This window comes from Gopherus evgoodei, chromosome 10, assembly GCF_007399415.2.
Source record: "Gopherus evgoodei ecotype Sinaloan lineage chromosome 10, rGopEvg1_v1.p, whole genome shotgun sequence".
NCBI lineage: Eukaryota > Metazoa > Chordata > Testudines > Testudinidae > Gopherus > Gopherus evgoodei.
The window spans coordinates 61,935,190-61,949,407 of NC_044331.1; the positions used below are offsets into that span (position 1 = coordinate 61,935,190).

Consider the following 14,218-nt stretch of genomic DNA (forward strand, 5'->3'; position numbering starts at 1 on the left):
CTGTATCACTTAAGTGTATCCTAGGTTCAAAAATGATTAGTAATGAAATCATATCAGAACATTGGCCAGATATCTCTACACTAGATTATTTAATCTTTGTAAAACCTTTTATTTATGATTTTTCATCACAGAGTATTAGCCATGAGCTGGAAACTAAATCTGACAACTGAATTCCCTCCACAAACTTCACTGAAGAGGCTGGATTCAAACTCTTGCAGTTAAACCCACCCCTAAGATTTTGGGTTTGTGTCAGACACAGACTGGTAATACTTACTTTCCAAGGTGAATTTGGATGCAGCCCAAGTTGTTGGAAAGCTCACAAGAACAGATCTTGTAAAATTTCAACCATTTGGGACCAAAATCGTATTGAAAAGAAGTCAAGATTTTAGCACAAGACAATATTTTAGAACTTTCAAACCTAAATCAGAAATTGTTGCCTAAAACCTGAACCTCAAATTCTAAGCTCTGTATCTCAGCCCACCATGTGGTCCATTCCCCATGTGTATAACAATATCATGGCAAACTACTGAGGCTACTGATCAAAGAAATATAGAAGACAAAAAAGACTAATAAAACCACATTTTCCACAGATACAGTAAAATGCATAAGTGATAGAACTGATTAACTGGAATCTCTACCTTTGCTGACTCAAATTTTCCTGTCCTGGTCAAAGGTGATTTTTTAAAAACATACTGATTTATTTTAACAGTTAGTGGTGAAATAGCTAGGTGTGGGTATAAAAGTGAAAGTCAGCAGGGGAAAAGTCCTGATTGATAAGTGCTTTTAGAAAATCACCATTTGCCTATCCACAATGCACATGGCCTAGGTTTACAAGTTCTTACTGGCAATGATAGAAAGGATAAAGGCTGTATTGTGAATGTTCCTTGAATACAACATTTTGCACAATGAAGTAAGCATTGAATGAGTGCTATGGAGCCCTGCCTCACTTATCCTAAAAAAATCTCAATAGAGAGCATACAAGCATGAACAATCTCTGTATCAGGAACTGGCTCACTTTCTTGCTCCTTGATGGAAATAAGATGGAACCGTCAATATTTTAAGTGGAAAGCCAAAATTCTCATCAAGAGTGGAGTCAAATAGAATTTTGAGACTAGTGTAAAGATAATCTCCTTCTACTTTTTCTGAAACTGATCAACAGCAAATTAACCCAATTCAGTTTCAATCCAACATTTAAATCATCAAATTTTCATCGAAATGAGAGCTGAGCAAAATTTTTCACCTGAAACATTTTTAACCATGCAGCAACACTGAAACATTTTGCAAATTTGATTTTATGAATCAAAACAAATTCTCATTTAAAGAATTCCTTCAATTTTATTTCAATTTTTTTAAAGCACTTGAAATTTAAATGAACTGTTTCATTTGATCCAAAATGAATCTTCCTGTTGCATTTTCATTTCACAAAAAGTTTCATTTTCAGATTGACCAAAACAATTTTTTTTAAATAACCAAAAATCAGTTATTTGCACAGCTCTACTCAAAACTATCAGATTTAGCCTCAGTTCTCATCAGTCTACTGGACACAGCAATCAGATGTGGCTTTTGTAGCACATGAAATTGCAGCTAGGGAAACTCCAGATTGAGGAACACCTTCATTAGGTGATGGAGGTGCTAACTGAAATGGTTGCCTATTTGGTTCTGAAGAATCCCAGAACTGGGACAGAGGCTGTAGCTGTTGAAAGTTGAGTCTGAGAGTATCCTCCCTTCTTGAGTGCAGACACACTGCATCAACAAATTTGTATCATGAGCCCAGCTGAGGTCTATCCTTGAGGTGCCTCCTTTGGGCCACCACAGGATTAAATTAAGCCACTAAGGAAAAATAGTGGAGAAAAGAGACTGAGTTAAATCACAAAGGGATGTCAGTCTTAGAGCTCTTGCCACAGACAGCACTGGCAGAAGAATGTTTCTGCTTCCAGCCAGTGTGGTCCCATAACAAAGCGTTCTACACATGTCCCCAGGAACAATTTTATTCCTTAATTTTAATCCATATCATTACTCTTAAACATAAAGAAACAGGAAATCAGTTTTATGTCCTCCTTACCATTCTCTGTCTCTGTGGAATGATGCCCAAAACTTCTGCAGGATATGCCAGCTCCTTACAGCGGGGAAAGAAGATATGGTATGTCTACACAGCAACTAGAGTCAAAGGGTGGGCAAACTACGGCCTGCAGGCCGGATCTGGCCCATCAGCGCTTTGGATAGGGCCCACAGGATTGACAGCTTCATGACACAGTGGGGCTAAGGCAGGCTCCCTGCCTGTCCTAGCCCTGTGCCCCTCCTGGAAGTGGCTGGCACCATGTCCCTGTGGCCCCTGTCACACTGTGGGAGGCACTTTCTCCCACAGCTCCCATTGGCTGGGAACGGGGAACCGCGACCAATGGGAGCTTTGGGGGAGGTACCTTCAGGCCAGGGCAGCACGGAGTGCCCTCTGCCCCCCTTCCCCACACAGGGGGCCTCAGGGATGTGGTGCCAGCTGCTTCTGGGAGTGGCGCAGGGCCAGGGCAGGAAGGGAGCCAGCCTTAGCCTCACTGGAGACGCTGCCACCCAAAGTAAGCGGTGCCAGGCTGGAGCCCTCACCCCCAACCCCTCCTGCACCCCGCATGCCAACCCGCTGCCCTGAGCCCCCTGCCGCACCCCACACCCCTCCTGCACCCAACCCCCTGCCCTGATTTCCCCAAAACAAAAACCAAGAACTCACTATTCCATCCCTTATTTACACTACTAAATGTTGCAATGCAAGCATATGGGTCACACTGCAGCAGACCTACCCTGCGGAAGAAAAAGGCTGCAGCGGAGTGGAGGGCTAAGCCTCTTCCTTTCACCCAAAACCCTGCCCCCTGCAAGGTGGATTGTTGCTGGGGAAATAAAATTTGGAAAAATTAATATCCTGCCTCCCATGCTGTTCCACTGCCTGTTCTGTAGCTGTCCCTATCTAAGCTCTTGGTGGGTCTGCATTATTTGTGTGAGTTTCCACAGGGCTACCAACTCCTTGACACCGAGGAGGTGCAAGTCTCAGCAACCAGACAGATGCAGATTGCAGCCAGCCTAGAAATCAAAACAGAACCTATTGTGGTGTACCCTAATCTCATTCTGAATGCTGCCTCATTTCTTTGCAGCACTGCTGGCTCTCTAGCACTTTCAAATGCACCACCTGCCACAACAACTAACATCTTGCTTTGCCATGAACCTTCAGTGGGGTGGTGAGGCAGAATGCTAAGCAAACAGTAGATGGCATGATAGGATTCAGGCAGGTTATTCACTACATTTGCCAGAGGAATGCACAGGTGATGCCTGTTTCCACTGATTTAATTCCATTCTCAGTGTTTTAGGAGATTGAGAATTTCTCTAGCTTCCCACACCTTTTGCAGCAAACACACACAAAACTCCCAGGATTTCCACATTGAAAACATTCACTTCAGAGACTCTGAATTCAGCTGTATAAACCCTTGAAATTAATGAGGTTGCACAGGATGTAATTTAAATATTTTAGAGTTCTGTTTTATCTGTTAAACTTGGCAGAATCTTTGGTTCCAACACCTCCTCAGGGTCATTTAAGGGCCTGACCAATCCTCCCTGAACGAGGAGGCCACAGAGCAAGAGAAGCTAGAAACAGAAATGGGCTACTAATAAGAAGAATCTAAAGATTCTCAACAACTTCAGCAACTGTTAAGTCAGTGACTGCAGCTTGAAGCTCCAGGATGATACACGAATGAAAACCTGCACAAACCAAATTATGTTTCTAGAATGATCAGATAAAATATTAGAGACACAAGGTGGGTGAGGTAATATCGTTTATTGGACCAACTTCTGTTGGTAAGAAAGAGAAGTTCTCAAACTTACACAGAGCACTTCTTCAGGACATGAAGGTACATATTTAGTAACTTCAGGTCCTGAAGAAGTGCTCTGTGTAAGCTCAAAAGCTTCTCTCATAAACATAGAAGTTGGTCCAATAAAAGATATTACTTCATCCACCTTGTCTCTCTAATATCCTGGGACCAACATGGTGGCAACAACATTGCATCAAGATAAAATATGGTGTTTCCATTCCAATCAGAAACCTCTAACTGAGGCATCACTGTCAATAGTCATTCATGCCTGTGCCCACAACAGTGGATTCATCCACTTACAGGTACTGTACAAACTATACACAATTTACAAAATGTAGAGAAAGATTCTGCCGAATTACTCTAGTTAGCACTTACTAGGTGAGTAGTTCCACTAAAATCAACAAAGCTATTTATGGAACAAGGAACTACTCACATTCCGAACAAGGGAGTCAGAAGCTAGCCCTGTAACAATGCTTGCTTCTTAGAACCCATAAGTATCAACTTAATCTAGTTACACAGCATGTACAATATGTTGTATGCAATACATTATACATACACAGTCTGCAACAACTGAATTTAAGAATTCTGAGTTTCTTTCCCCAGCACCCTCAAAATCATATGACATATATGTCATTTATGGATTATGCTGACTTGTTAAAATCTAAAAAGAACAAAAGGACTGAGTAATAGCTATGAACTTATTGTGAGCTAACGACTAGAGTCTGCATGGCCCTACTATTCAAGGATGAATAAAACCAGAACAGCTAAGCTCAATTTCCAACATTACATTCTCACTCATCCTGTTCAGCTACACACACGCCCCCACATATCCACTCACACTCTCTGGTCACATTTGTTCCACCCACTGCTTAAGGAGGACACTAAATATATAAACAGAAAATCACTGGGAACACGGATGTGTTCTGCCTCAGCAGCATGCACTGTAAATATGTACTTTTAATCACAACACATTTTTTTCTGGCCTCCTATGTACAGCATGAGTCACAATGTATTATAATTGAAATATCAGTTTGGAAGACTTATGCAAATACATACCAGAAAAAGAAGCAGGGGTCAGGTTAGGGCTTTTCTTCGAGAGATTTAATGAGAAGTCTTTTTTCTACAGTTGCATTTTCCCCGATGGGGTGGGAAACACACACACACACTCATGGAGATTCTCAGTCAATATATAAAGTTGCTCTAAAGCCTATGGAAAATTAACCAAAATTTGGAAGAATTTGTTAGCAGGGTAATGACTATGTGGAAATGTTTTCTCCCATTAGTTTGTTTCAAAGGCTACAGCTCTAAGGGTCAAAACCTTAACACTGCCATGTCAGCCAATCTTTAAAGAACAGTTGCTCTCCAGGAGGCCTCTTCCCAGATCCTCACTCAATTGATCTTTCTTAACACCAGCTAACATAGTAGCCTCCTCCCCTTCTAAAATGCCTGGCATACAGCTGAGGTTCCACCTACGCAGCCCAGCTAGTAGTTCTCCAATCCATTTTCCACATACATCTTACGCCCAGCCACGCATCCTCTTCTCCAGCTCCTTCTCTACTGATACCCTCTATCTTCTGCCATTGTCTGCCTGTCTCTTCTTAACTGCCTTCCTATTCCCTCACATCTTATCAATTTCTGCCATTTTCTCTCTCTTCTCTCCTCCTGTTCCTATCCTCACTTGTCCAGCAGCTCTCTGCTTCTTCTCTTTACAACATCCTCATGTTACCCATCACTCTAGCTGTCCTGACCCCCGTGCCGCTCTACGCATTTGTCCCTCAGCCAAGGAAATGCCTCCTCACAAATCTGCCAGCTGGCAGTGGTTCTGCTCCCAGCCCCACCCCTGGAGCTATAAAAGGATTCAGAAATTATGCTGCAAACTTTGAACTATTTTGCTGCATATTTTCTAAAATTACCGTTTTGTCACCAGTGGAAAAAAAAGTCAAAACTGGAGCAGAAGGTGGGTAGATTTGTTTTCAGATGCTTGAGTTTTCACAGGGCCTAGTGAGGAGGCTGAAAATCCAGCAACTAAAGACTTACTGAGTTATGCAATCTATGCACATAAACACAGTTGCAGGCAGCTTAGCCTAACTGATTATACCGAAAATCAACAGAAAAAAAAAGAAAAGAAAAAAAACAACCTGAGAGTACAGCTGGGAAATTTTTTCAGCTGACCTTTTCCCCACTGAAAAATGCAGAGTGGATTGACCAAAACAAATGTGTCAATTTCTGTTAATTGTTTTGGTCTAAACAGAAAGAGAAAAAAAAACCCAGGAAAGTTGAAACAGTCCATTTCAATTTTTCAGGCTAGATTCGCAAGGGGATTTAGGTGCAAGACCACAGAGGAGGAGATGCCCCCCATTGGAGTGAAATTCTTTATTCAGGCAAGACACTAGCAAGCATGATCATTTACTCACAAGTGGGAAGTGTATTCAGAGGACACAGATACCTCTAGTACAAGAAAATTCACAGCTTCAGCTTCCCTTCATTAGGCTGTTTATAACTTTGACTATCTTTTCTCACACATATGTATTAGTTTCTCATTTTCATATCAATTCTCCAACCCTATCACTACAAGTTTAGTGCTAACTCAAACCAGTCTTTACTCTCTTTATAGATCAATTATCTTTTGTTCTCTCCACAAACATGATTATTCTGAATTTTCATACACATCCTAAGCTATGCAACTCTTAATCACAGCAGGTTTGTATCAGGCCTAAATGTGCTTTTGCTCTAAACACAAACTCCCAATAGCCTAGTGATTAGGATAGTGGCCTGGGCTATGGGAGACCAAGGGTCAAATCCCTGATCTGAGTCAGGGATTTGAATATAGATGACTTCCCTAACTACAGAGTCATTCTCAGTCTCTGTGACCCAACAGTATTCAAGCATTTTAAGCAAAGAGGAACAGCTTAAATGGAAGAGATTGAGAGAGATCCCACTCCAGCATACCCAATAGCCTGGTGATGAGACTGCTCACAGAGAGGGAGAGCAAGACTTGGATACAAGTCACTGCTCCAGAGAGGGGATTCAATCTGGGTCTCCCACATACCAGAGGAGCACCCTAAATACTGAGTACAGGGAATCACCAATCCCACATCCCCTTACTCTATTTCATGAATCTAGCCTACCATTTCCTTTCTTTTTGTTAAACATGCCCTAAGTCAAAATGAAACTTTTCATCTGGGTCAATACAAAAAGGTTAGTTTGATCCCAAATGATTTTTATTCTTACTTTTTTGATTCGTCTACAATACTGGGAAACTGCAGGTTCAGTTCAACCCAAAGTGATTTGGTATTTGTTTATTTCAAAACTGCCACTGAATGGAAAAAACTCAGCTATTTGTCCAGCTCTCCTTGACTGTTGCTAAGGTAGTGGGCTGATTATAGGTTGGTTAGACTGCCTTACTGAGCTCTGTAAAATGAACTATTTTGTAAGGAAAATCAAAGTGGATGTTGTGTAACCAGATCCCTGCTATTAGGGGAATAGAATCCTACCAGGGATGGAGCTGGTTGATAGCAAACAGCAGCGTAGAAAGGCATACCAATTCTTCCATTGCTTACAAACTTAGCGCTACTAGGGTTAAGGGACATTTTATTTCTGGATAGCAGATAAATGTAAGCATGAACTCTAATGAATAAAATGAGTCCCTTTTGTGCACCAAACTGCACTGCATTTTAGGGAATATCTTGAAATAGTCAATTATTTTAAATAAAACTGCAGTTGTTAATTACCAGGCTGGAGTCTGTGCACAGATAATGAGGCTACTGAGACAAAAAATAGACAGGTGCTATTATTAAGCATGCTTAATTCATTGTGTCTAATAAATGGGAAAACACAAATATCAACCTAAGCATATTAAGAAAAGGTCCAATGGTCCATAACAACTGATGTGGTTCCTAATAAATGAATATTCATCTTCTATTTCTAGAAACAGGGCTAGCCATAGATATATGGGCAACCTACGTGATGAAACATTTGGGACTCCACAACAAAGTAGGTACTCTCATCTTTTATCCTTTCTCTTGGCCTTGCCAACTCTGTCCAGTCATCCAGCTGCCTTCACCAATTCCTTATTAGGACAGGGAATTGGTCCTCTAGTATCCTACTTCCTTCTTACCATCCATAATTCAGAGATGAGCTCCCAGAGGACGTGATTCTTGGCAGCATGACTTGTCATTGCAGTGGAACCCTTCCTACAATTAGGATGTTGCCCATGTAGTTTAATACAGCTTATCCAGTCCAGGCCACCCGTAAGTACAAACTCACATCCTTCTTGTACCTGCCCTAGTAACCAGGGAGCATCAACTCTTTCTTTTTTTGTTTCTATTAACAAAAGGGGGACTCAAAATAATTCAGATAGTCACAGAGAAAATCTGTGCATGTTGAAAGGCCCTGAAAAAAGCTGCAGTGTAAACCCCACATTCATGCTAGACTTTCATGTTCAGTGTTGAGGATAGTGCCCAAGCATAGAGCCACATTAGTTTGAATGCAATCAAAATTGGGGAATGTGACAGAAAATTAAAGCCACCTTTGGGCTTTAAAAATTACGCATACAAAATACAGTGCAGGAATCCATCTAATTGTTAAGGCTAAATCAGAGAAGCACACAAAATCATGTAGCGTGTATGCTAGCTATGTTTATATATGCACATAAATGATACAACAACTTGCTCCCAGGAAAATGTCTGGCTGTAACTATCCAAAAGGTTCTTATTAACAAAGTATTCAGATCAAAAGATTATGCATGTACGACTCATTATGAATTATTTTCTTATGCTTCTCACACTCATTAGATTTATAATTATTCACTGGTATTCCTCAATAACAACAGATACACATTCTCTTGTTGATAATGAATAATTATCCGGCATTACCTCTTTCATAAGCCTAATTTTAAAGAGCCAATCCTACACAAGTGAGTGAAGTATTTACCAATCAATAGTTTGTGTATTTACCCAAAGAACCTCATTCCAAGCCTGATGAAGGTGTCTTGAGAAAATTATCTTAAGGTCACCACGAACATTTACTTTTTGGTTTCACTTGACAACTTATCAAAGATGTTCAGTGAAATATTAGAATGATCAGCCTCTCTCGACTCTGCGTCCATCCTTTCTGATTGCTCAAAACTGAGTTATACAAAGTCTCACCTAAAGAGATTATGGATAGGACCACTGAAATTAGAGTGGGAGTACATCTATCATGTCATTTAGCCCATCTCATTGCTAGCGCAGTTGACTTATTCCCTACATTACATTTTCTAGTGCTTTGTTCCATTTTATTTTCAATGTGCCATAATTCAATATCAGAGATTTCACTCAGGGAGTTATTCTTAATACTAATTGTCAATTTTCCTTTTCTTAAAATTATATATTTTCTTATCTCCAAACTTGGAGACAGGAAGAAATAGTCTCGCAAGGTATAGCAGAAATGATCTTTGGTAGAATGGATAATTCAACTTCTTCTAGAGCTCTGGGCAGGAAACATAGGTTAGGGTATAGCGGTGTACATCATGCAAATTATGTCCTCCTATTACAGGAAGTGGGTATTGCTGGATCTCCTTCCTTGTAACTTTGTGTTGCTAAGCACCATACTTCTTAAGTTGTGACCAAACAATTCTTTAAGAATTTTTACAAATTTAACCAGGTTCTTCAGAACAGAAATTGCACATTTCAGAAACCCTGAGTGGCCCAGAAATCCTCTTAAACTACAAAACAATAAAGCAATATTGCAAATTTGTTCATACTCTCCATGGTTTACTTATGAAACTTGTGCTTAGTTTCTAAGCACTGTATGGACACACAACACGTATTACTAGAGACAGCCGGTATTGCATCATTGACGTGCATTCAGCCAAGTACTATTTATACCATGGTCTATTTCATGTTGAAATATCGGAAATTAATCATATTGAAGAAATTTCTTAAAAGTTTTAAAGATTATTTTAACCGTTTCTTTTATTTTAAACCAATAAAACCAAGGTTCTGGACATGAGTATTCACAATCTAAACCGATCCACAGGTTTAAAAAAAAAAAGGTAGCTACAAGAAAATTCTACTTATTTTGCCTCATCCACATCATCGTATGTAGTGACTGTCATGACACAACAAACTGGCTAACTATGGTAAATGATTAGATGAGATAATCCCTTTAACTCTAGCTTCCCCGCCCCAATATACATGCACACACAGACTAACTGTCTCTCATCACACTGCTATTTTAGATTTGAGAAAATACTCCTTTTATAATAACTGTAGACAGAGTGGTAAATATAGATGCAATAGCATTTTCTGTGTTTGGAGAAAGGAGGTTTGCCTAGATATTTTCAACATCTTTGTTAGCTTTTTCTCTATTTTTTCCAAAAATGCACATAATTTTAGTTACTAATTTTCAACAGAGAAACTGAATTGTTAGCAAAACAAATTATTGGAGGATGACAATAATAAAGGTAAAAGAACTCAGAGTTAGATTTTAGGCTACAGAAGGATATTATCAGAGAATAACTTTGCATCGGACCAGTGTCCAATAGTATTAACCCCAGATTGTGAGACACAGGAAGACTGTATTCTTATCCTGATTCTGACAACGATTGCCTTTGTGGCTTTGCATAAATAATTTAACCACTCTGCCTCATTTTCCCCCATCTATAAAATGGGAATAATACTACAACATCTAAGCAATCTTAGAACAGTTGGTCTTTGCACACTGAATAAAGAAAAAAAAGTAATCAGTTAAAGTCTAGGTAATTCATAGAGTATGCCATTTTGTTTTATACTGGGTTTTATGACTTATTTGCTCACTGGCTGGAAGAAGTAAATAATGTTTCTATTGTAGGCCACTCTGAATCCAACAGATCAGTAATGGTGCCATGAGCAACTGTCACTCTACTGCAGACAAAGTTAATGAAACAAGATGATTACACCTATTTCACTCATTTCATATAACAGACATTCAATCAATGTACTGGAACATTCACGCTTTCAGAGTCCCCTCGTGAAAATTAATACCTTGATATTTATGAAGTGGGGCCACTGTCCTGTGGCACTGTTCTATTCCAATTACATTGTCCTTTAGTTATACTGAAAAGTATTTGTTTTACCTATCAGAGACTCTCAATTGGTGACCCATAAATCTATATTTGTTTCTCAGTTATGCCATTGCCTCTAATGTGGATGGGGGAAGGAAATCTGTGACTGAATAAGAATAAGGGAATAAGTGATTGAACAGTGAATTCAACATAATCACATAGCATTCCTATACACTGACTGGATGAATGACTGATAATGGCCCCCAGAGTGCAGGAATTTTCATAACACTTGTACATTTATTGAGATATTGTATACCGTGCATCCAGACAATGGAAGGGTTAAACTTTTCACTCTGGTGAATAGATTCCGATAGCCCCATAAGCTTCACAACCTGAAGAGGAGAGTTATCCACTCTTGTCCCTTAAGGATCAGTCATTAAGAGCATGGAGGAGGAGAGAAAAGTGTATTGAAAAGGAGGCATCTCATCAGGAGGGGCTACTCCTCTTCTGTAGTTGATCAGGAAGAAAACAGAACTGGCTGCTCTCTTAAGACAATCATCTTGGAATTGGATTCTCCAGTGCCTTGCACTATGTGTAGTCATTTGACCCCAAATATAAAGTGAGCTTAAACTGAACCCTTCTGATATACATCCACTTTGCATAGGTATAATTGATTCATAAGGTAGAAAGCATCAAAATCAGTGGATTTGGTATATTTGTGTGGGGTGTGATATGTGGAAGTAGCCTTTTCATGAAAATATGGTCCAATGGTCTTGGAAAATGAGGTGAGTGGAGTGAGTTGAAGGGAATCACCGGGTTAGGTTGGGGTGTAAACTACCCTACTCAACACTTAGAATTCTTTTTGAAGTTCTTTCTTTCTTGAACAAAATGACTCATAGAAAGGAAGTAAAATAATTATCTGTGCACGCAAAATAGAAATGAAGAAATGTTTGGTCCTACCATCACCAACAAACTGAAGGAGTGCTAGGTCAATCTGTCTCTTCCAAGGTGACCCTTTCTGGAGAGCTATTCCATAGCCCGTAGTGGCAAAGATGTATCCGCTGCCTATTGTTACAAGTTTGCAGCCCTCATCTCTTCCAGCCTTGTAATTCAGCACTGCTGCATCGTAGATGAAAGCATCCAACTTCCTGAAATAAAAGACAGCATTTTACAAACCAGATCATTAGGGACAACAATTGTCTAGTTTCCTTCACCTTGGACATCAGGACCCTGATGAATGTCATTAATGATATTAAAGAATCCATATGATAAGTTGCTGTGCTGTGTAGTCTGACATTAACAAAAAAGCCATCCATTTTTAGTGGGGGCAAAATAGGACACAGTTTTGCACTTCTATTGTAAGGGACACAGTTAAAAATATACAAAGAACATGACTAGCCAAACTAGTAAACAATTGTAATAAATGTCAAAGGCCAACATGTTTTACCTATGGGATTTAAAATGAGCAATCCATACCTCGATATTCAAAATAATCTTAAAGGACAATGGATGGCAGTAAATAATTTAGAATAGAAGTAAAATGACCAATGACCTTTATTTAAAACATTTAATGAGTCTGAAAACCTGACTAAGCTGCTTTTTCTTGACACTTCCTTATCTTTCTCTTTCTTTCCAAAAATAAAGTGCACCAAAGAATGAAGGTGGAAATTAAGCCCCTTGTGAGACAATAGAAGTAATACAGCCTAAAATATTTTATATGTGTGTGTGTGTGTGTCTGTGTGTGTATCTGTAGATAAATACACACACACACACGCATCCTCATTACTTCTATGTCCGTAGCACTGTAGAAATAGAAGATGCTACAGAAAATTTTAAGTCTTTTGACCTACCTCCTTAAAAAAAACAACAGAATCCACATGCCTTAACCACATTGTCTTTCAGTTATGCAGCAAAGAAAATCTCATCTGATGAAGTGGGTTCTAGCCCATGAAAGCTTATGACCAAATAAATTTGTTAGTCTCTAAGGTGCCACAAGGACTCCTCGTTGTTGTTTTTTTAAGTAGATAAAGGAAGGGAAGTAGCACCATCAAGGGATAGCCTATATGGAGTGCAGTCAGGATAGAGTTAGAGGTAGTGGGGGAAAAGGGATCATTGCACAGATAGAGCAAGAGTATGCACACACATGGCAGAAGAGGCCAGTCAAGAGGATCTGAATCTAAGAAAGAACATGAAAGTATATCTAATGGCTGGAGAATGTTTGAGAGTCAAGACTTCAGGGTCCCAAAGCCTAACTCTGCTACTGACCATGGAAAAATCAATTTGTGCCTCACTTCCCCCACCTGTCAAATAGGTATAGTTACATTAAAAAACAAAATAAAAGAAATTACTTAGATTGCAAATACAAGCACTCAAAAGTCAGGAAGTGCCAGATTTATGGTGACCTGTGCAATATTAATTCTGCCCCCTCGTGTCTCCAACCTGTATACCGCATGAAGCAGGAGTCTTGTGTAAAAGACAGTATATGATCAGACCCAGACCAGAAGAGCTCTGTGTAGCTAGAAAACTTGTCTTTCACCAGCAGAAGTTGCTCCAATAAAAGATATTACCTCACCCACCTTCTGTCTCTAGTATGTAATAACGCAACTAAAGACTGTATCTTAACATATACAAAGGAGCAGAATTAAGGATGCACAGGAAACCCAAAATGTGACATTTCTTCACTTATGGCTGCTTGACTTTGTAAGCTAAAAGTTTTTTTACCTTTGGTTTTTGGTAACTTCATAGGTTTTTAAAAGGAAAAGGGTAAAACCAAATTCTACTCCGTAGCGGTTTTCAACCTTTCCTCATTTCTGGACCCCTTAACATTTTAGACTGGAGGGGTGGACCCCTTTGGAAATCTTAGACATAGTCTACAGACCCCCAGGGTCCACGGACCTCAGGTTACAAACCACTGATAAAGAGATCTAACAGCCTCCCCACCCGCATCATACATCATCATGATTTGAAGCCTGAACCTTGAGAACTGCAGCATAGTTGGCAACAAGAGGAAGGCTATTGTCTCAGAGTGTTCATGGGCTACTGGCACCATGTTCTAGATCCTGGGGATGGCCAGCAAAGCCTGCCCCAGTCTGGTTCTCTCTCTTCATTTGGAGGAGCTCCTGCCAGAATTGGAGGCTGAGATCATGTCCCAGTGCTCAGAGTATGGTAGAAGAGACCAACCTTGTACTTTTCACTTCTATTCTATCTTCTTGGGCAGCTCCCAGGTGTTCCCAGGGCTGTGTCTGCTGCTGCTGTTTTTGTGGCAGGATGGCTGTTTAGACTGTTCATGTTTAGTTATTTTGGCATGCTGCCAAAATTGCCCTCAGGAACGCAGCCAACAGGAAAT

At 39.9% G+C, this 14,218-nt stretch overlaps 1 protein-coding gene across 1 annotated transcript in view; it reads right to left on the minus strand.

The window, feature by feature from the left end:
* GRIN2A (glutamate ionotropic receptor NMDA type subunit 2A) overlaps positions 1-14,218 on the minus strand; it is a 273,638-nt gene that overhangs the window by 14,782 nt on the left and 244,638 nt on the right. Inside the window, exon 10 of the mRNA XM_030579010.1 lies at positions 11,833-12,020. Within this exon, the coding sequence (XP_030434870.1) occupies positions 11,833-12,020 (188 nt within the window). The remainder of the gene's footprint in view (positions 1-11,832; positions 12,021-14,218) is intronic.